The sequence below is a fragment of the Triturus cristatus genome, chromosome 6 (genome assembly GCF_964204655.1).
Source record: "Triturus cristatus chromosome 6, aTriCri1.1, whole genome shotgun sequence".
Classification (NCBI taxonomy): Eukaryota; Metazoa; Chordata; class Amphibia; order Caudata; family Salamandridae; genus Triturus; species Triturus cristatus.
The window spans coordinates 1,937,984,315-1,938,007,478 of record NC_140589.1 but is presented as its reverse complement, the minus strand read 5'-3'; the positions used below and the strand labels follow the sequence as shown (position 1 = coordinate 1,938,007,478).

At 47.9% G+C, this 23,164-nt stretch overlaps 1 protein-coding gene across 1 annotated transcript in view; it reads right to left on the bottom strand.

Moving 5' to 3' along the window:
* Positions 1–6,257: 6,257 nt before the first annotated feature.
* LOC146822537 (N-acetylneuraminylgalactosylglucosyl-glucoside beta-1,4-N- acetylgalactosaminyltransferase 2-like) overlaps positions 6,258–23,164 on the bottom strand; it is an 811,926-nt gene continuing 795,019 nt past the window's right edge. The window contains exon 10 of the mRNA XM_085613659.1: positions 6,258–6,625. Coding sequence (XP_085469785.1) covers positions 6,414–6,625 — 212 coding nt within the window. The 3' untranslated portion in view covers positions 6,258–6,413. The remainder of the gene's footprint in view (positions 6,626–23,164) is intronic.

The following is a 23,164-nucleotide window of genomic DNA, read 5'->3' as shown; positions in this document are numbered from 1 at the left end:
GCCCAAGGTGGGTGGGATCCCGTAGAATTGACCCTTGTCTCACTAGGAGACTTTGAGATGGTCCCTAAGCCTGCACTGCCTGATAACACTAAAAAGTACAGGCAGTGGGTGACCATCAATGGCCATAGAGTGGAGGCTCTAAGGGACACAGGAGCCAGTGTAACTGCTGTCAGCTCCCGGTTGGTGTCCAAAGAGCAGGTTGCTCCCCATGCATTCTACCCAGTAGTGTCCGCAGACAACTCAGAGAGCCAATGTGAGGTGGCTCAGGTTCCCTTTGAGTGGGGAAGGGGTCTCAGGAACTCTTCAGATGGCTGTGAGGCCCGCCATGCCTGTAGGCTGTCTGTTGGGCAATGATTTAGAGAACTCCCCGTAGGCTATGGTGGAGAGGAGATCTCACTTGGAAATGTTGGGTCTGCCTTAGTGGGCGTGTGCTACCACTCGGTCCATGGCAGCCAAGGAGGGTGTTGAGAAAGACCTGGAGCCTGAGAGTATGGCCCAGGTCCCTGCCTTAGAAAGAAGGGGCAGGGGGCGCGGGAAGCCGGCCCCCTGGGTTCCCACGGCCCAGGAAGGAGCAGACCCTGAGGGGGATGCCCTGGAGCCTACCGGGGAGCAGAGTGCCGACCTGGGGGACCTGCCTGAGCTGACCCATTGGCAGCAGGAAGGAGGGCCCACCAGGGAGGAGTTTTGTGAGCAGCAGAGAGTTTGCCCTTCTCTTGAGGGTATGCAGCGACAGGCTGCAGCCCAGGCAGCAGGTGACATGTCTGGTTCACATCTGATTTATTGGGAGAACAGTCTCCTGTATAGCGAGCCTAAGGCTGCTGAGCCAGAGTCAGCCCGTTTGCTGGTGGTACTCGAGTGCTTCACAGCCTTCCTACTGGGGTTGGCTCATGACATTCCATTGGCAGGACATCTGGGGCAGACCAAGACCTTTGAGAGGCTGGTCACCCACTTTTACTGGCCCCAGATGTGGAAGAGCTCAGATACGTATTGCAGAACCTATGAGACTTGCCAGGCAAGTGGGAAGAGTGGGGGAAGATCAAAGCCCCACTCCAGCCCTTTCCAGTTGTGAGTATCCCATTTGAGCGAGTGGGCATTGACATTGTGGGGCCTCTGGACCCCAAGACAGCCATGGTCTTGGTGGACCATGCCACCCGGTACCCTGAAGCCATCCCGCTCAGGACAGTGACGGCCCCAGTGGTGGAACGTGCACTGATGGGGATCTTCTCCTGTGTGGGGTTCCCCAGAGACGTGGGGAGTGACGGGGACCAACTTCATCTCCCAGTATATGAAGTCTCTGTGGAAGGAGTGTGGGGTAACTTACAAGTTCACCACTCCTTACCACCCCCAAGGTAACGGTCTGGTTGAAAGGTTCAACCAGACCTTGGAAGGGCATGATCATAGGCCTAGAAGAGCCCCTGAGGCGTAAGTGGGACGTCCTCTTGCCATGCCTGTTTGCATACCGTGAGGTGCCACAGAAGTCCTTAGGGTTCAGTCCCTTTGAACTGCTCTATGCCCATCTGGTAAGAGGGCCTCTGAGTCTGGTCAAGGAAGGCTGGGAGCAATCTCCCAGGAAACCTCCCAAAGATGTATTTAGTATATTGGCCTTCAGGAACCAGACTCGGCGTTTCAAAAAAATTGCCGAGGCAAATCTGGAAGCCAGCCAGGAGGAGATGAAACGTTGGCACGACCAGAATGCCACTCTGGTCGAGTTTCAACCTGGTCAGAAGGTTTGGGTACTGGCCCCAGTGGAGACTTGTGCGCTCCAAGATAAGTGGACCGGTCCATTTGAGGTGGTGGAGCGCAAAAGTCCAGTTACCTACTTGGTGGACTTTAGATCTCCCAGGAACCCCCTGCGGGTCCTGCATGTGAACCGCCTAAAGCCCCACTTTGAGAGGTCTGAAGTGGGCATGCTCCTTGCCACAGATGCAGGGATGGAGGAGGAGAGTGAGCCTCTTCCTGACCTCCTGTGTGCAGAAGAGAAGGATGGGTCAGTGGAGGGTGTGGTCCTCTCCACCACACTGACCCCTGAGCAGCAGAGAGATTGCCACCAGCTGTTGGGGCAATTTTCTGATTTATTTTCCCTGGTGCCTGGTGTCACTGATTGGTGCATCCATGAGGTAGACACCGGGGACAGTCCTCCTGTCAAGCACACGGCTTACAGAGTGACTGACAGGGTAAGGGCCTACATTAAGGAGGAGGTCTCCAAAATGTTTGCCCTAGGGGTGATTGAGTCCTCTAGCAGCCCTTGGTCCAGCCCCGTGGTCTTGGTACCAAAAGCTGCAGCGCCTGGTGACACTCCAGAACTTAGGTTCTGTGTGGACTACCGAGATCTCAATTCGGTCACGAGGACTGATGCGCACCCCATCCCCAGAACTGATGAGCTCATAGATCGGTTAGGGGCTGCCCGGTACCTCAGCACGTTTGATCTCACATCTGAGTACTGGCAGATCGCCTTAACTGATGGGGCACAGGAGAGGTCAGCATTCTCCACACCAGATGGGCACTACCAGTTCTATGCGATGCCCTTTGGGATGAAGAATGCCCCTGCCACCTTTCAGAGGCTGGTCAACCAGGTGTTGGCTGGGTTGGAAGATTTCAGTGCCTCCTACCTGGATGACATTGCAGTGTTCAGTTCCTCCTAGGAGGACCACTTGCACCACCACTGGGAAGTGTTGATGGCGCTGCGCAGAGCAGGCCTCACAATCAAGGCCAGTAAGTGCCAGATTGGGCAGGGTTCGGTGGTGTACTTAGGACACCAGGTAGGGAGTGGCCAGGTGGCACCCCTACAGCCCAAGATTGAAACCATCCTGGCTTGGGAGCCCCCAAGGACCCAGACCCAGACGAGGGCCTTCTTAGGACTCACGGGTTATTACAGGAGGTTTGTCAAAGGGTATGGCAACATTATTGCACCCTTGACTGAGCTGACTTCCAAGAAGCGGCCAAAGATTGTGAACTGGACTGACACCTGACAACTTTGCTAAGAAATTTATTGTCCAGACAGACGCTTCAGAGCATGGGGTGAGGGCTGTTCTGTCACAGATTAATGAGGAGGGACTAGACCAACCTGTAGCCTTCATTAGTAGGAGGTTACTTCCGCGGGAACAGAGGTGGAGTGCAATTGAGCGTGAGGCATTTGCTTTGGTCTGGGCACTGAAGAAGCTGAGACCATACCTGTTTGGGACTCACTTCCGGGTTCAGACAGACCACAGGCCCCTCAGATGGTTGATGCAGATGAGGGGTGAGAATCCCAAGTTGTTAAGGTGGTCTATTTCCCTACAGGGTATGGACATCGCCCTGGTACAGAACACGCCAATGCTGATGGTCTGTCCATATTTTTCCGCCTTAGTGATGAGAACTTCCAAGGGGATGGGTAGTTCTCCCCACATTTCAGCTGGAGGGGACGCGTGTTAGACCTGACACCATTGGCGTGAGTCTCCTTCCAGAATTTGGATGTTCAACTTTTGCATTGAAATGTTTATCGTCGTGACTTGAGCGCAAGAATATTGAATCAGCTTAGGTATTACAAATGTATATTTTGGTTTTGCAAATTTGTCTTCTTATGGCATGCACTGCTCTTGCATGATCTTGTCTAGCCAATAGGAGCACCTATTCATATTGATCCGAGCACTTATTCTAAATAACTTAAAATAGTTCTTCTGCAACTTACATTTTTTTTTTTTAATGTTGAAAAAGCATCATTTATGCGCTACTATTCTAACTGACACTCTATTTCTAATACTTCGCTTTGGGTAGAAGGCTTCACTTTCACAAGTCCCACAATCATCGTGACCTTTTGTATGCAAGATCTTTCTTCTGCTCTCATTTAGAACCATCTCTTGGGATTTTTTAATCACTTTAATAAAATTTGATTTTATTCTTTAGACTTTGTCTTTTTCTTTTTTCACCAGCACACCTGACTCTCTTCACCTTTTTTCACTCTTTGGGGTCATTCTTTAGTGTTTTACACAGTACTGATCGCATTTTTACTTTGTTACAGCCTTGAGAAAGCCCTGGCGCCATCTGCCATATGGGGCGAAACACATGTCAGCTGTTCTTTCTCTTCTCAATACAAACTTGCAATCAAATCAAGAGTGAAATGGATTAATTAAAGTGGTGAATGAATACAAAATGGAATAACAGCCTCTTTCAGTAAAACATTCGGATAATAAGGATTCATCCTTGCTGATCAACCCTACTTGACTTTGAGAAGCTCTCACGGTCCAGAGCTTCGAGCACAGTTCCTCCAATTTCCTAGGAATCATTATCTAGACCCAGGACCCCTGGACCTGTTGCTTTTGTTGGAATAACTCCGCAAAGAGTGCCTTTGTCAACCTGAAGCTACTTAACAAAATAAAACCATTCATCTCAACCAACGACCTCAAACAAGCCACCCAATCACTGGTGCTATCCAGACTTGACTATGGGAATGCCACCCTCACTGGTACAACAAAATCTCACCTAGCACCCCTCAAAACTACTCTCAACGCAGGAAATATGACCACATCTCACTAGCACTCAGAGAACTTAAATGGCTCCCAATCGAACTGCGTGCCAGTTTCAGAACTGCCTGCCTCACACACAAAGCCCTGCACACAGGAAAACCTGAGTACTTGGCTGCTAAACTCAAAAAGGCTTGTCGGACAAGGAACCTCAGGAGCTCCAGCACCCTACTACTCATCCCTATGAAAACACGCAAACAAAAAACAGCCGCACGGTCCTGCACCGGAAACACACCCACAATCTGGAACTCCATCCCAGCTGGTATCAGAACTATCTCGTCCTTCCAAAAATTCAAAAAACACCTAAAAGTCCTTTTCCTCAACCGCTCCCTCCCGAATGGATAGCCGCCATCTAAACGCAAGTCCCTGCTCGTCGTCTCTCTCAGACATTGTAGCTCAAAGACTCACCTCCTCCCTGCTATTTGACCCTTAACTGCCCCCCCCCCCTAAGTGGTTCAACTCCAAGACAATGTGCACTCTATGATGTTATCTCAGGACTCACGGACTACCTCAATGCTGCTCAGCACACTTGGACTTCCAAACCTATATGTAGAATACTGCTTTATTGTATGAATCGTGCTCGGAAATTGTTGTGAAGCGCTCCGATACCCTCGGGTCAGGCTAGCGCTATATAAACCTCCTTAATAATAATAATAAGCCTCAGCAGGTCATCACTACTGAATCAACATGTTGGGAATCATTAGACCCATGTGTGAAATGTATTGAATATATTAGATTAGCATGAGTTGATAAACAGTTATACATAGTTTTTCATAAACACAGAACAACAGCTTTGAAAGACAATCACATTTTAAATGTATGACCGGTTACCAGTGACCTTCCAGAATATGTGGCCACAGAAGGATCAGTAACGCCCCAAAAGAGAGAGCTCCAGACTAAATCAGGGAGAAAATTCAATTATATTGGCAAAATGTATGCAATTTCCAAATTTGAGGGAAATTAAAAAAATTCCTCAACATTTAGCATTAGTGGGGTGCTGCTTAATTCTGACCCATGGTAGACTGTTAGAGCAGAAAATAGATCACAGAGAAAAATTCAAGACAGGTCCCGCAAACCCAATTTTATGCAGAAGGATATATCAGTTTGTGAATATTCTCCAAAATTTGTAAACTTTCACAAAAATATACATGTTGACCACTCCTGTCCCAGACATGGACCCGGTTGCAAATGTACACTGTGGGGTACACTTCAGGAGGTGCTGCAAAACGTCTGCTCTGAAAGGATCAGATTCTTTAACCAATCAGGCAGCAGCCTGCATCTGCCCCCCATCACCTCCCCCCTATAATCCCACTCCAAGGGATCCCCGCAAGTTATTCCTCCAAAACTCGGAGTAGGTGGAATTTATCACTTTATAAGTTGCAATCCCTGTGGTATTAGAATTTATTTGTTGTAATCATTTCTGACCGTCCCTCTAGGGCACTCGTAATCAGGAGCTTGATGTCAGTCCTCTAAGAGGTACTACTATTAAAGAGGATGTAATACCCGCAACATCCTACTAGATTAAGACCTGGTCATGGTCTTCGAAGAGATAGAACCCTTTGGATTAGGAGATATTTGCAGCATTCTTGTGCAGTAAGGCTTAACCTCAGTCCTCCAAGAGGCAGGAGTTTTCAGGGAGGGAGGTCATAGAATTTGTCCACAGAAAGACCTAAGATAACTCATAGAAACATCACAACTTTTAGGAAAATATCAAAAAACACTCAAAGAGGGAGTCTGTCCTTCATGCTTGCATGGCTTCTTAGGTCTTTGCTGCCTGTGCAGAGCAGAAAGAATTCTCTCCCGCTCTACGGGATCTCCAGATGAATGGGATTTGCAGATCACAGAATCTTTGCATGAGCCAGATGGATGGAGATGGGATTTCAAGGACTGTCCCACCATAGATCAAAGCTGGAATTATTTCTTGGTGTAACACTTCAGTCTGTTCTTGAAATAGTGTAGCTGCATTTTGAAAGTCACTTGCTCCCTGGTGTTAGTGCGGAAACCTCCATATCGCTTCATGCTTTCAACGCGAGAAGGATCTACAGGATCATCCCTTCTCTGATGGTCGATGGTCACATCCTTGCAGGATCCAACGAGTAAGGATCCCATTCCATCGATAAAGAACTCTGGAAAACAAAATAAAGGTGGTAAGATGGGAGCCATAGCATCGCTGGAAGCCAGACTGAGGGAGGCCAGTAGAACCAGAGCTGTGGCACTGGTCACACTGTGCTGGTCACCAAAACTAGTTATTGACTCTCACTCCAGTGTTAGACCCAAGAAGCAGGCAAAGTGTGATTGACCAGCCCTGAGGTCCCTAAAGCTAAATGACCATGAATGTGTCTGTGCTCTCTCCTCCATCCCTCCTGAAAAATAGCAGAGCACATGTACAACAACTTTACCTACAAAGTTTCTACAAGAAAGAATACATGAATTTCACTCAGCATTTCAGTGAATCTGCCAGTGGGCGTTGATGCTCGCAGCAAGAGGCGCTTTAAGTGCAGGGCAGGTAGACAAACATTACTAGTAATGGATAATGCAGTGGGATTCAAGGTCATGTGGAATAACATGGGCAGATCCTACAAGTGCCTACCGCTAACCTGGTGGCTCCATCTTCTCATGCTAGAAAGGACTCCTGTGTACTCTGCCAGGTCCCTTCTCCGGTGTGGATGGTGTTGCCACCTTCCCAAGGGAAAAATAGCGGCCATGGGTTCACATTTCAAGATGCTGCGTAGCCTGGGCATGACACTTACACAGAATCTTACATAAAATGGGCTGTATTCATGTTCACCATGGCTTTTCTGTCTTTGTTTACTTTTATTATCATCCAGAGATCATTAAGGCAGCTCTAGAACAAATTTCAAAGTGTGTTCTTCTTATATTGTTAGCTTAAATATGTACTGATAAGGATAAAAATACTGACTTTTGGCGATTTTGCTAATTTTTGTCCCGGCTGGGATATTAAAATACTAATCATGCTGGTAAGAAAGGCCCGGTGGCAGCCCGCAATGTGGTAGTTACACTCCATTTGGGTCATGGCCACACAACAGACTCCTGTGGGCTGTGTCTTTTAGACTCCTCGGGAAGAGCTGATGACTGTGAGAAAGTGGTCTGTTAGTTTTGGTGGATTGAGGTCCAACACAAGTAAAAAAGGACTTTCGTTTTAGGTGCAGTCTAAGGGTTCTTAAATGTAAGCCTGAGTCAACCCCTAGTAGCTGCAGCACAGAGCAGACAGGCTTAACTTAGAGAAAATGTGTAAGCATTTAGAACTACCAAAACAGGTAAAAAGTAAAAAAATATCAACACAATAACAATTACACTTCATTTAATACAAATAGATACTTTTTTTAAAACAAAATAACACCAAAGCAATAAAAAATCCAACAAGTGGAACTGGAGATATGAATTTTCAAAAGATTTAAGTAAAAATAGGCCAAACGACACTGAGCACCAATGCGGCTCAACTGGTTGTGGTAAACAAAGACCTAGGAGTGTTTTCAGGATCGAATGCAATGGAGCTTGGGTCATATACACCAACTGGGATTGACCCAGTTAGAGGTTTACCTTGAGACTTAGGGCCTGATTTAGACCTTGGCTGATGTCCCACCGGCGCATTTTCTGATGATTATCCCACCCGCAGACTTGGTTGTCCAACCGCTGCATTTAGATGTTGGCAGGTCTGTTGAGGGAAGACCGCCACGGTCCCGCTGACTCTCTCAGGAGTTTTTAACTGCGTCAATGGCAGTAGAGGCAGAATCAGCTATCAGCGGGATTATACCCCAGGTTCCTGCCATCCAGATTACAATATGCCTTTCCTCTGTGGTAACTGTGGTAGGAATACAATCTACTACTACGTGGCGGAATCAAAGGAAATGAGTTAAAAACGTACCTTTTTTGGTGCTTCCGTTTCTATCTTTTATCCCATCGTCCAGGTCTCTCCTTTGCTGCACCGACTCCACCATGACGCCAAATGACCCAGTTGTCACCGAGATCCAAGGTAAGGCACTTGTACTATTGTTCTATGTATTGTGTGCTGACATTTGATGTAGCCTTGTGTATGTCTGCATTGCTCTTACATGCAATATTTTCCTTAGGTGTAATGCAGCAGTGTTCAGTTTCCTACTACTCAAGGTTAATTGAACACACCTGTAGGGACACTAAAAAAAATATTTGTTGTTGTGGTGCCTGTGGGTGCGCATTCAATAGTGTGTGTATGTTATGTGAGTGACATGCAAACTAACACAAAGGGGCATATCCCATTGCTTACATATGGTTAACATGCAAGCATGACACATGTGTATTGACACTTCAGTACGTTGTACTTACCTGTCACCACATCACCATGAACCTCCCTCCATAAGGGCTCCGCCGCCAGGACACCGCCAGCACAACAAGGCCATCTAAATTGGCTCAGCGCAATCCCTGCGGACTGACGGCGGCAGAGTACTGGTAGCCAGCAGAGAAGAACGCCGCAGCGGTGGCGGCGGTCTCCTGTCTATAGCCACAACATTAAAATTAGGTGGGCGGACCACTGTCATCTCGACGGAGCACTTGGGACTGCCGCCACCACGGGTCGGCGGTAGTCCAGCAAAGATATAAATCAGGCTTTAGTCTCCGTTTTGGAGCTCAGAAGCCTCCTGAGAGGCAAGGCTACAGGCTGTGTCCAAAAAGGACTCCAAAAGGCTGGATACCTTTTCACTGAGTTCCATCTGAAATTGACTTTCTGCTGTGGAGAAGTTCTGAGCAGGGAAACCTGTTTCTTCAGCCCAGCAAGGTCAAGCCTTGGGCGGATTGACTCAGCAGGTTTGTCTCGGTTCTCTTGAGTTCTTGAAGTCCAACATTTCAAAGTCCCAGGTTTTCAGGGGTGAAAGACAGGGCCAAGGGTCCCAGAACCTCAAGAACAGCATTTTGGGGAGGGGGTCAAGACTCACTCCAGCAGAGGCCACCAGCAAGGTCCAGGCCAATAAGGTACTGGTCAATTGGGCACTTCAGCAAAAGGCCACTTGGAGCTTGATGTGGCCCTGTAGCTTGTACAGGAGTTCAGCCAACTGACCCTTGTAGTACACTCCCCTCTCATGGGCACAAATGGTAGAAGGTCCAGCCCTTCAAGTCTTCTCACAGGTCTCAATAACAGGTTCACTTCTTCTTCTCTTCTTTCACAGGTCCAGAGTATTCCAAAGAAGTTGTCAAAGGGGTGCCACCTTTATGCTTAGCACTAACTCGTGGGTGGGGGTGACCCTGGCCCCTCCCTAACCAATTGGGTACATTTACCCAATGGTAACCCTACTCACTTTGCACAAGTTCCTGTGCCCTACTGCAAACAATCCTCCTGTGCCCCCACTCACTAAACACAAGATGGAGAAATCCTTCTCCCCATTGTGCATAGCCTATGTGCCCCCTCAGAGGTGTTGGCAGGCCAATGAGAAGCCCCTCCTCTGTGGCCACTCCAAACCAGTTCTGGGGGCAGTTTTCCCTCACTGGGTTTTGTATCTGTCTGACTGAGAGGAAAGAGGAAGGGGCCTCTTTAGGTGTCATCTGACATCCCCATGTGACAGGGTAAGCCCCCTGAAGTAAATTAAGAACCCAACTAATCTTTCTGCCACTGCAACACAAATGCCTCCCCATACCCAAGCCATTTCCTCTGTTCTGGGAGACGTTTTCACACCACACCAGTGCTATTCAGCAGCTGGGTGACAGTTGGAGGCTAATGCAAATTAGCCTCAGGCATAGAAAAGATCACGTTCTAAATGTCCCCTTTCCTTAATTGTCATACAAAATTTGACTTCAACATTAAGTTGGACTTTTAATACATTTTAAAAATAGCAGTTTACTGTGGGTCCTACCGGCCCATATCGCCCCTAAATTTAGATGTGAAGATCTTCGCCAGTATCCTTGCGGCGCGTTTAAATCCCCTAATGGCAGACTTAATCAACCCCAATCAAGCAGGTTTTATCCCTACCAGGTAAGTGGGGGACAATACGAAGCACCTCTTCCACCTCATGGACAGCGTACAGAGATCGGGTAGACAGGCCTTCTTCTTATCTGTTGACGCAGAAAAAGCATTCAACAGAGTAAGCTGGGCTTACTTGTTTGATACCCTGCGCTGCTTTGGGTTTGGGGAGAACTACATTAAGTGGATCAAATGCATTTACAGCGAGCCCAGGGCTTTCATGAGAGTAAATGGCACCAGATCAGCTACTTTCACAATATTGTGGGGGACATGGCAAGGCTATCCTCTGCCCCCCCCTTTTATTCGCGCTTTACATGGAGCCACTCGCCCAACGTCTAAGAGCTGACCCGTGCATCTAAGACCTGAAATTTGGGGCTGACGTTCACAAGATCAGTCTATATGCTGATGATGTGATTCTATCCCTCACGAACCCTCAAACGACCTTGCCGGCTCTTCTCGTGGAGCTACACACATTTGGCGAGGCATCTAGGTTCAAATTCAACCTGGGCAAGTCAAACATTTTGAACCTATCGATCCCTCCAGCTAGGGCGGACGGTTTGCAGCAACAATTCTTGTTCCCCTGAGGAGACAGAATGGAACCTTTGAAGCGCGGCAGCGGCTGACACGAGCAAACTATGATGTACTTTATTTTGCACGATATGGTATTGCAGTATTGGTTACAAATGAAAATGTTAATAAAAAGAGTTTTTAAAAAAAAAAAAAAAACAATTCTTGTTCCAATGGACCCAGCTGTAATAATCTCACCTGAGTTTCCACAGGAACGTCATGGAATTCGAAGTAAGGTCCACAACTTCTCCCAATCACCTATTGCGCCTGACTCCATCTAGGCGACAATGGTAACCTGGGGAAGAAGGGAGACAAAACAAGGAAAGAAAGGGGAGAAATCCCTCGTCCCGACTGCACGAGGCCACAGGTTTCAACGGGGTACAACAAAAGGCTGTAGACAGAAGGAAATAAACAAACACATTTAGGCAAAATAGTGGCACCCTATCTATTCTAATACTCTTGTTCTTCTCTTTTCTCTTCCTTAAATCTCTCTTCTTCATGTGCTGAGTAGAAAAGTAGAAGATGAAGAATAGAATGTATATCTGGTGCTGAAAGAAACAAAGAGGCAACAGCATTGATAGGAACTACTGGAAACAAAAGAGGTTGCTACCACAGATAAGGAACTGTTTATGTGCCCACCTGTTAACCAAATGTAGCTAGTAGAAATCTTTCCTTGTGACTGTAAAATCAGTACTAAACAACCAATATGAAACCTTGAATTCAGATAACTGAACCTCGCTTTCCTTTAGGTACCCTAGAGAATGCAGGAGCAGACTCCCATAGCGCCAAGAGCACCAGATCAGGTAAGTATTAGGCATCAGTAAAAATAATAGCAAAGGGAAAATAAAAAGAGCAGCGCAAAAGCGCTGTTATTGTAGCCACGATACTGTAGGCTTAGAGTCTTTTTCTTCTTTATACAGGAGCTGGGAAACAAAGTACGGCGGGGCGCCGAGGCGAAGATGACCCGCCAGGAATGGACCCTGAACCACCGACGAATCAGGAATGAGGAGTGTGACGCACCGGAAGTGATTAGGGGAAACAAAACGAAAGCAGGAACCGGGATGCGAAGCGCTGTTGCTTGGGGATGGCTGGGTTTTAACGTGCCTGACCCGTCTTTGCGCTTGCGCGTTCCTGGCTGGCGGCCATGTTTGTAGTTCCGTGATTCCGGCAGTCCTGACACCAGCAAGACATATCGTACCTTGGCATATGCCTTGTGCCGACCATTGCCCGGACAGTAGCCCTAAACTATGCGACTATTAGAACACACGGGCAAAGCGCTGGGCGCTTGGGCACGACTGCGATTGGCATGGTTTGGGAGGATTGCGGCGGTTAAAATGACGGTTCTCCCTCGCATCCTTTATATATTTCAGACGATCCCTATGACGCCTCCGCCAAGGGTGTCAGCTCAATTACAGACACTTATCAATACATTTGTATGGGGAGGAAAGAAGCCGCGCTTCTCGTTAACTCAAATGGTCCGTCCGAAAAAAGAGGGGGGAGTGGGTCTTCCTCTGATTAGCGGCTACTTCCAGGCGTCCTGCCTTCGCTACATTGAGGAATGGAACAGACCCTTATCTGGTAAGCACTGGAACTTCATGGACCAGACGGTAGCTGGAATTAACATATGGTGGGAGCTCTCGTTACCATGCAAGCACAGGGCCTGGGGGCTATATTCCTCACCAGTCACTTGCCCGACACTGAAGGCTTGAGATCTGGTGGCCATCAAAAAGGGCTGTGTAGGAGAGTAGAATCTGCTTCTTATGGTTACCCCCACTTTTTGCTGGTTTTCACTGTTTTCGACTTCGACTGACTGGGATCCTGCTATCCACGACCCCAGTCTAGCTGCTTTCTCCTCTAAATTGATTGCATGTACTTTAGGTACACTCCAGATTGGACACTGGGGTACCCTTATCAGTCCCTAGTATATGGTACACCATGTTCCCAGGGCATAGGTACCCCAGAGGCCTCCCAGGTGCTGCAGCATGTATTATGCCACCTCTGAGACACCATTCAAGCTGGCACCACAGGTCTGCTACTGCAGCCTGTGTAAGGTGGTGCATGCACCGCTTACTTAGATATAGGTTCACTATATCTATTCTAAATCACTGCACATATAAACCTATCAGTCACCCCTACAGCAGGCCTTATCAATCCTGAAGGCAGGGTGCTTGGTTATATGTGAGAGGGTGCCCCTGCATGAGCAGAGCCCCTTTGCAGCCTTCGGAACCTATTTTCCGCAGTTGTTTGTGATGCAGCCAACCATATATATTTCAGTGCATTATAACCTCGTGGTAAATGCTAACTTTAAAATGGCTGCTTAGAAAACTGTCGTGTTTGGTGTTAAACACCTTGGAATCATACCTCCCCGCCAGTAACTGGCGGGGGAGGTATGATTCCACCCTTCTAGAGGGACTTATGTGTAACACCGGTACACCCGGTACCAGCTTTCTTGACCTGGGCATCACAAAATGGATGCTGCCAGCCACAGACACGATTCTGCCCTCCTGCTGCTGAGCTGAGCTCAAGCAAGGAAAGGCTTGACAATAGGTTTCCTGTCACAGGGAGGTGTGACCACCTCCCAGACAGGATTTAGTGTATTGGGGCTGGGTGGGTGCACTTTGAGAGTGCCTGAAAGTCTGCACTGTGGGCACATTTGGTGTCCCTGTGCATAGTCCAGCTCAAACCAGTTGCAGGAGCCATTTGCTCCTGATCTGGCACGAAACCGGACAAACAACATGGGTGTAGCAACCCCTCTGTCCTGACCCTCCCATAGGTGGGTCCCCAGAGTTTGTCCAACCCCTTCCTTGGGTATAAAGTAGGAACCCTGACTACAGGACTTTAGATTTTACCTGGACTAAACTCTGCAAGCAGAAACCAAGTACTTCGATGATCTACACCTCACAGGACGACAGAAGAATCTCCCTTGGAGTAAAGGAGTTACTCCCCTGCAGCAGCAAGCGCATTAACGCATCTGACCGGTTTGCATCTCCCGAGCTCCTGAGGACTCCGAAGATTTCTGCAACACAAGAGGTGGGTTCCTGAGCGTCCCTGAGGGTGATCTGACCTCTCAGCAATTATGAGACCAGTATGCCTCGTGAGGACCGTGCAACTCGAACCCTTGTGCACCGTTTACTTTTGCAGCAGCATATGCTTTTTGGCGACCCCTGAGGCTGTGCTTTAGGCTACGTGTCGCCCTGACCCGAACAGTATTTGCACCGAAGATACCCGGCCTACACTCCACAAGTGTTCCGTGGGCTGGTATTTCGTGATTCAGCTTGAGGTCCCTTCGCGATCCCTGGTCTGTTGGCCTGTGGGTCCCTGTGAAGGTAACTTTGACTTTCCTTGGGCTTCCCTGGTTGCTCCAGATGTGCCCTGACTCTCCATTGCTTGGAGAGTCCCCAGGACCTTGCTGGTCCTCACCGTAACCTGTTTCCTCTGACTGCGTGGGTTGCCGTTGCCAAGGCTTCTTGGTGTTCAATCCGGAGATTGACCACCCAGCATTCGACATCCTTGGTGGGACAGCTCACCTCCAGACTTTGGTCATCGTCTACGTCCCCTGCAGAGTCAAGCACCCAATCTTCTCACCTGAATCACCCGACATCGGTGGGAATTCGTCTACTGAGTCCCTGGTCACCCTGAAGTGATCCAGACTCTGTCCCCTCTGCTTTCAGGTTCTTCTCACCTCGGATCCAGGCTTGGATTCCACCGGACACTTTTCATCTTCCCGGCAGCAGCACTTCTTCGCATCACGCCATTGAAAACGATGAGGGTACCCAACACCACTTGACCCCTATGCACCCGGCTCCTCTGGGATAGGTAACAAGGGTACCTCTGTACTCACAAGGGTGCTGGCCTTAGAACCTTCTATGTTCAAAGGGTTTGCTTGAAGTCCTTTCTGAAGTGTCCTTAAACTGTAATTCTCCAACCGCGACTTTCCCATAAAGTTGAACAGAGCTCGCATCTGTGTTCTCACACTGCACCCGTCCTCCTTGGGTCCCCTGTGTCACTACTTTGGGTTGTTCCTTGGGGTCCCAGCGATTCTACGTGCTCGAGGCACTGTGACTAGTGAAGTCGTTGTTGTTATACCATTTTGTTAGTATATGGTTCGGTCTCCCCCTGGAGCCCGCTGTGTATTGTGCTATTTACTATCGTTCTATTGATTCAGTATTGTGTATCTTGTGCTCTAATCTCATAAAGAGGTTAGTAGCGAGTGTATTGTAATAAATACATATATTTTATATAACACTTGTGTGGTTATCCTTTCATTTGGTCATTCAGGAGGTTCTGATCTGGTGAAACAAGCTGCTTTACATTCCTTCGAGACTTAGCCTGAAGGCTACTCTCTACAGCTACCACTAGGATAGCTTTCTATAAAGGTTGTCTTTAACCTAATCATCAATAAGAGTTGTTTGGACTGGTACAAAGTGCCCATTTTAATTAGTGCACAGCATTTACCAGGCCAACTTTTCACAGGCTGGACGACCTTTCCCTCACCTATGACTCCAATTGTAGATAACCCGGAATTTCCCCCAGGGCAGGCGTCAGTGGTGCTCCAACGATGGAGAGAAGAGGGATGCAAGAGAGTGGGATCCCTCTTCGACACAGAAGGCCTGGCCCCGTTTGCTTAGCTTAGGCGCGACTACAATCTCCTAGCGACTGATGAATATGCATATTGCCAACTATATCACTGGGTCACCATGCCCCCTAATTACAATAGAATGTCCCGACCTCTAATGTCATTTAAAAAATGGCTGATCCGCAAAAAAGATGACCGGCGCCTTATCTCTGAACTGTATACTATGCTTATTGCGCGACCCGTAGAGCACCATACGAAGGCGCAAACCGAATGGGAGACCGGGCTGGGAAGGCCACTTTCTACTAAAGAATGGGAGCATATACTTTACCGATCACACCACACTGCACACAATATTGCCAGGGCAGAATCCGCATTTAAAGTCTTCTCATATTGGTACTATACCCCAATGCGAATACACAGTTGGGACAAAAGCAAATCTGAGTTGTGCTGGAGGGGGTGTGGGATGTCTGGCACCCTATCGCACTTGTTATGGCATTGTCCCAAACTTCAGCGCTACTGGACTGAGGTCCTTAATAACATTGACGAAGTGTTCGATACCGCCATACCCCGGTTTTTCGGAGTACACCCTCCTTGGACTGTCACACTCTCGGGTCTTCCCTCTACGATCTATGAGAGGCAGGCAAATGGCGCTAGCCTTATTAGCAACAAGGCAAGTCATCTTAGCTCAGTGGGGAAAAAGGCCATATCTGAGTTCACAACCTGTTGCATCGACTGTGGCACATTCTGCTACGGAGCGCCTGTCCCTAGTAGTGGACGGGAAGGGGGAGGTCTATGCCGAACTGTGGGCTCCATTTCTGCAGCTGCTGTCCAAAGATAGGAGGGAAATCACCTGCCTTAAATATCTGCAAATCCTTAAACTATTGCCACAGGATGCTAATGTAGCCGCACCTCTGAACACAACTTGAGAAGGACCTGCCACCAACCTTACTGTTTGTGGGTTCTGGAACTGATTTGGTAGAGTTGACTGGTGCGGAACAGAGTGGGGGAGGGATAAGGGGGGTTTATGTTGGATATGTTCTCCTTGTTGTCTTCCCCTTTTATTGTTTTTCTTTACATTGAAAAGTAAGAAGTCACTGATTACTACGAAGAGCCATTCCTGCCATAGCGCTGCCGGCCCCAGGGTTGTTCGCATAAAAGCTGTATATTGCTGCTTGATGTGCGCTCTGCCGGCCTGTGGATGTATGCAGGAGGCTGTGTTTTCTCATTCTGACTCCTTACCAATAAACAGATTGGTTTCATAAAAATAGCTATTTAGTGATTTTTCTAGCTGGACCCTACCCTGAGATAGCATAATTAATATTCAATAATGCTCCCCAATGTTTCTCTATGGGCCAGCCAGCCTTCCTACAGTGGAAATAGATTGTGTGTGCAAGTCACCATAAGTACATGTTAACTTAAATGATGTACATGTCCTACTTTAAAATACCATGCAGCCTGCCCTATGGGCCCCCAGGCCTACATAGGTGTGACACTAATATTTATCAGGGAGGTTTTCTCTTGTCAAAAAGAGTCATTTTGACAGGTTGGGTTGTAGTTTTAAAACTGCGCAGCCAGGCTACAGTGAAAGACCTGACATATTTTGTCTTGTCACACTAGTGGATGCCACAGTAGCACTGCAGTCTATACATGGCATCTAACTTTCGACACCATGGGTGTATTTTGGAATGCCAATTACTATGGCCTTATAGGAAAGTAAATATGCCAATTAGGATTAAGCCAATTTCACAATGTTTTATAGCCAGACACAGAGCCACATGCACTGGGGCCTGGTTAGCAGCCCCTCAGTGGATAGAGTGAATACATCGCAACATTAGTCCACAAAAAATGTGGGTGACCATACAAAAAGAGACACATTCTCACAATGACCTCGTTCTGGGCTCCACAGAGGATAGGGTTTCTCTGTTCCTGGCCGACCTGATGGTTTCCTTGCTCAGGAAATGGCAACCAAGGTAAGAGACACACAATATCTACTGATGGAAAGCCATAAAGGTTTCTTGTTTGTGCTATAGGGTTTAATTTATCAAAAATTACAAATGGACTGAAAAATGTAGATTAACTTTTAGAAATGAACTTCACACAAGCATCAAAGTTCACAGTGAATAATGTGGTGTATCTCTCGAGTACACATAAAAGAAGCTGAAACAAGCCCTTCCATTATATGTTTGTGTCATTTTTTTCAGCAAACTTTACAGGGCTGAAATCTTCCCTAAAATCATACTCTAGCATAAAAAACAGGAAAGGGCTTGCTAGAAGGGAGTGCCAGCCTACTTACCACAAGATGGCAGCTTGGTTCAAGAGCAGATGGGTGCCCTTGCCAGTGGGTCTCAGACACAAACACAGGGCGATCAGTACTGGATATGATGGACCGTCAGAGTGAAGGCTTTGGGACTGATGTGCGTCAATTAATGGAAAAGCGAAAACCGAGAAACCATATTGGAGGAAACCAAATCACAGAAAAACTATTTTAAGGAAAGACAAATTTAAAGAAGTACAAATACATCAAAAAATAAAGGAAGCATTTTAAAAATAAAGACAATTTTGATGGAAAGATCTAAACTTACATTAAACTGTAGGGGTAGGGAGATGTTTAGGGGTTCAGAGACGGGCAATCTTTCTGAGTGATGAGAGGTTTTTAGGGGTATGGGACAGGTGGAGAGCAGGGATAGAAAGGGATTTTACCCTGTTAAGTGTGGTTGTCAGCCAATGGCCGACATTGGGGAGGCACCTGAAGGCCATGCCTCCACCCCAATATGGGGGGCGGGGGGCAAAAAGCTGTCTAGACACCAGGGTTATTATGTTTTATTTATGCCCCATCCCTAAAAACTATAGTGACAGTCTTTCTGCACCCCTTGGAGGAGCAGACGGGGTGATTAACCCCAATCTGCCCATCCCCCAGTGGACAGAAACCCCACTAAACACCAGGGAATGTTTGCTTTTGTTAAAGTATAGGGGTGGGGCAGCTCACTATGGGCATAGCCATTCCCCAACCCAAGAATAGTCTTTCTGCCTGGGGGGTGGCATTATTTACCCCGATATGCCGCCCCCAGGGGAACAGACAGCCCACTAGAAGCCAGGGAATGTTTTGGTTTTTTGAATATAGGGTTGGGGCCTGCCCAGCATGGGCATGGATATACCCCACCCCAAGTAAATAGGGAAACACTCTTTCTGTCCCCCTGAGGGGCAGATGGGGATAATTAACCCCAATCTGCTCCCCCAGGGTGGGGTGGTGCAGAAAGTCCACTAAAGGCCAGGGAATTTTTTCCCTAACAATATAGGGGTGGGGGCTGCCCGCCCTCGGCATGACCATGCCCCCACCACAACTAAATGAGGCAACAGTCTTTCTGCCCCCCCAGAGTCAAAATGTCCACTACAAAACAGGCAATATTTTTTTTTATATATAGGGTTGGGAGCTGACCAGCATGGACCTTGCTATGCTCCCATCCCAATTAAATGGGTCAACAGTCTTTTTGTCCTCCCAGGGGGACAGAAAGGGGTAAATACCCTGATCAACCCCACAGGGAGCAGAAAGACCACTAAACTGAAGAAAAAGTATTTTTTATTTTTAAATATTGGGGTAGGGCTGGCCACCATGGGCATCATTATGCACCCACCCCAGCTAAAAGGGGCACCAGCCTCTTTGCCCCCACAGGGAGCAGATTGGGGTAATTACCCCGACCTGCCCCTTTAGGGGGTAGAAAGCCCATTAGACGCCAGGGATTTCTTTAAAATATAGGGGTGGGGGCTACCCAGCATGGACATAGCCATACCCCCACTCCAAGTTAATAGGGCAATAGTCTTCTGTCCCCTGAGGGGCAGATGGGTTAATTACCCCCAATTCCCCCCCTCCGGTGCGGTAGAAAGCCCACTAGACACCAGGGATTTAAATATTGGTGGGGGCTGCCCACCCCAGTATAGCCATATCCCCACCCCCAAATACTATAGTGGCATTGTTCTGCCACGTGGAGGGCAGATTGGGGTGATTACCTCGAATCTGCCCCTCCACCGGTGGTGCTGAAACCCCACCAAACACTAGGGGATGTTTTTATTTTTTAAATATAGGGGTTGAGTCTGCCCACCAAAGGCAAAGCAATGTCCTCACCCCAACAAGAAAGATAGTCTTTCTGCCCCCAAGGGGAGGATGAGTATAATTACCCCTGATCTGCAGAAAGCCCACTAGGAGCCAGGGGATGTTTTTTTTTAATATAGGGATGGAGGTGCCCAGCATGGTCATGGCCATACCCACACCCCAAGTAAATGGGGTAACAGTATATCTGTGCAGAGCCCCTCTGCAGCGTTCGGAGTACTTCCTCTGATGCTGTTTGTGGTGCAGCCTGACCATATACTCTTAAGTGCATTATAACCTCGCGGTAACTGCTAACTTTGGGATGGCTGCACAGAAACATGTCGTGTTTGGTGTCAAACGCTTTGGAATACTACCCAACTGCCAGTTCTGGCGGCGGGGTTAGCATTCCACCCTTCTAGAGGGAGAGACATGTTCACACTGGTCTAACCCTGTAGGACTTTCTAGAGCCCTGGCATCACAAAATGGATGCCTGTGCCACAGACACGGGCCTGGCCTCCTGCTGCTGACTGAAACTCCGGCAGGGGAGGCCTGGACAATAGGTTTCCTGTCCCAAGGAGGTGTAACCACCTCCCCAGACAGGCAGATGTGTATTGGGGATGGGCGGGAGCACTGTCTGGAGCTTTGAAGTCCTGCACTGGGGGCACACTTGGTGTCCCTGTGCATAGTCCAGTTCAAACCGGTTGCAGGGGCTACCTGCCCCTGCTCTGGCGCGAAACTGGACAAAGGAAATGGGTGTAACCACCCCTCTTTCCAAACCCTCCCATAGGTGGGTCCCGAGAGTATGTCCAACCCCCAAACTTAGTATAAGTATGGGAACCCAGTTCTTGCGCCTTTAGATTATCCTGGACAAAACTCTGCAACATATATCCTGGACCTTCGACGTTCTAATTTGAGTAGAAGACTGAAGAAATCTCCCTTGGGGTCAAGGAGTGACTCCCCTCCTTGGCAGGCACCAAAGAAGCAACTGACCGGTCTGCATCGCTGAAGCTCCCGCCGAACGCCGAAGCCTTTACATCACCAGAGGTGGATTTCCAGACTTCCCCGAGGCTACCCTGAGTCCACAGCAAAGCTGAGGCCCGTGGCTATCGTGGGTGACGTGCAACCTTGACCCCTGGACACCGTGAACTTTTGCAGCAACACTATCTTCTTGGTCCTCCTCGAAGTTGTGCTTTGGGCTCCGAATAGCCCCAGCCTTGAGCACCTCCTGCACCGAAGATTGTTGGCCTCCACTTCACAAGTGACCTGTGGGCCAGTTTCAAGTGCGACCGCTCGAGGCTCCTTCGCGATCGCTAGCCCGTTGGCTAGTAGGTCCCCACAAAGGCAACTCCTCTTCTAATTGGGATTTCCTGGTTGCTCCAGACGTGCCCCGACTTACCCTTGCTCGGTGAGTCCCTCAGACCTTGCTGGTCTGCACAGCAGTCCTTTCTCTGATTTCCAGTGACTTGCTGTTGCCAAGGCTTGTTGGGTCTATTCTGGTCGCCGACACTGCAGCACTCAACAGACTGCATGGGACAGCTCGAGTCCAGCTCCTGGTCACCATCGGCGCCTCCTGGACCTCGTGGCTGAAGAGTCAAGACACCTGTCAACTCACCTGAAGCACCCGACATCTGTGGGCATTGGTCCATCCTGCCCTCGGTCACTGGCAAGTGACCCAGACTCTGTCTCCTCTGCTTTCAAGTTCCTTCCATCCTAGATCCAGGCTTGGATCTCTTCGGACACTTCTCCTCTTCACGGCAGCATCACTTCTTTGCCAGCTGCTATTGAAATCGACGACGCGACCCAACACCAAAAGACACCTATGCACCCGGCTTCCCTGGGTGAGGTAACTCGAGTACTCCAGTGCTCCCGTGGGTGCTAGCCCTAGAACTTCCTAAATCCAAAAGGGTTTGGTCCTAACTCGATTCTAAGTGTCCCTAATCTTTAAATTTTCAACCACGACTTGCCCATAGAAGCTAACGGGAACCTGCGGTTGTGTTTACACACTGTCACTACCTTGCGTGGTTCCTTGTGGTCCAAGCACTTCTACAGGTTCTGGGCCTTGTGTCTAGTTCAGTCGTGGTTCTTATACCACTTTATTGGTATATGGGTTGGTGTGCCCCTAGGGCCCAAACGTGTATTTGTGCTATTACTGTTGATTGCTAACTTGTAAATTAAGTACTTCGAACTCCAGTCTCATAAAGAGACTAGAGGGTATGTTTTCTATTAAATACATATATTTTAAATATATACCTGGTGTGGTTGTTCTTTCATTTGATCATTCAAGAGATTATAGACTGGTAAAACAAGCTGCTTTACATTTCTTCAAGACTTAGCCTGAAGGCTGCTCTCCATAGCTACCACTAGGATAGCTTTCAATAAAGGTTGTCTTTAACCTATTCACCATAAGGGGTTGTTTGGACTGATACAGGGTGCCCACTAAAACTAGTGGACAGCATATACCAGGCCAACTTCTCACACATACGGTATCATCATCAGAGATGTCATGTGTGAAGTCCTGTGTGATGTTTTGAGCTGGTCATCGAAGGTGCATGAGCTATGGTTTGCTAAGTTTACTGGGGACTTTTAGTGTTTCCTAGGTTTTGCAATTTGTCCAGTATAACTCTAATGGGACTGTAATTGGGATTTTAATGGAATTTCTGAGGTTGACATAAAGAAATGTTTATATTATCAAAGGAAACCATAGCATTCCTTTAACAAAATATTCTGTGCTTTTTTTATTGATGTATTGGACCGAGTCATGTCCCAGCCAAGGTGGCTGCGCTTACCATATGGCCACTCACAGCTGGGGCTATGTACATTCAGTGACACCTCTAAACTGGATGATTGGCAGATTCATGTCTTGTTTCATAGAGGTTGTGGAAGGTACTCCAGAAGCTAAAATACATTTTTCATCCATGTGAGAATAAAGTCTGACATTCTCAGTAAAACATGTACTTCCAGCAGCAGCGCCTGTCAGCTGATTCCACGGTGTTCTATAGCAGCTTCCCAGAGTGTTCTAGAGAACAACTAGAGCGCCAACAGTCTTGCTTATGACTAAAGTAAACTTGGACTGTTTCCAAGAGGCACATGGTCGGACTGATTTGCATATGGCCATGTCTGAACTGGGGTGGTGGAGTGAGCTAAAGAATGATGATGGATTAAACACAGATCAGTTGACTGGGAGTGAGTGTTTAATTTGCTCAAACACTCCGTCAATCATCCACCCTTTGGTATCGCTTTATGACTAAAGTATGGCACACCTGAAGACATCTTTATGGAATCAAAGATGTAGAATGTAAAGCATTTCCTTTAGAAAATGAACAAAATGAGGGACCTGGTTTGTCAAACAAATTGTACTTAGTGGTTTTGAAAGCTAAAGTCAGGACATATTTTTTATAAGTTCTCCAATTTCTTCCTCATCCATGTCAGTAAAATATTCTGACATGCAGATTGAAACATGCACTTTCAATACAAGCAGCAGTCTGTAAGTT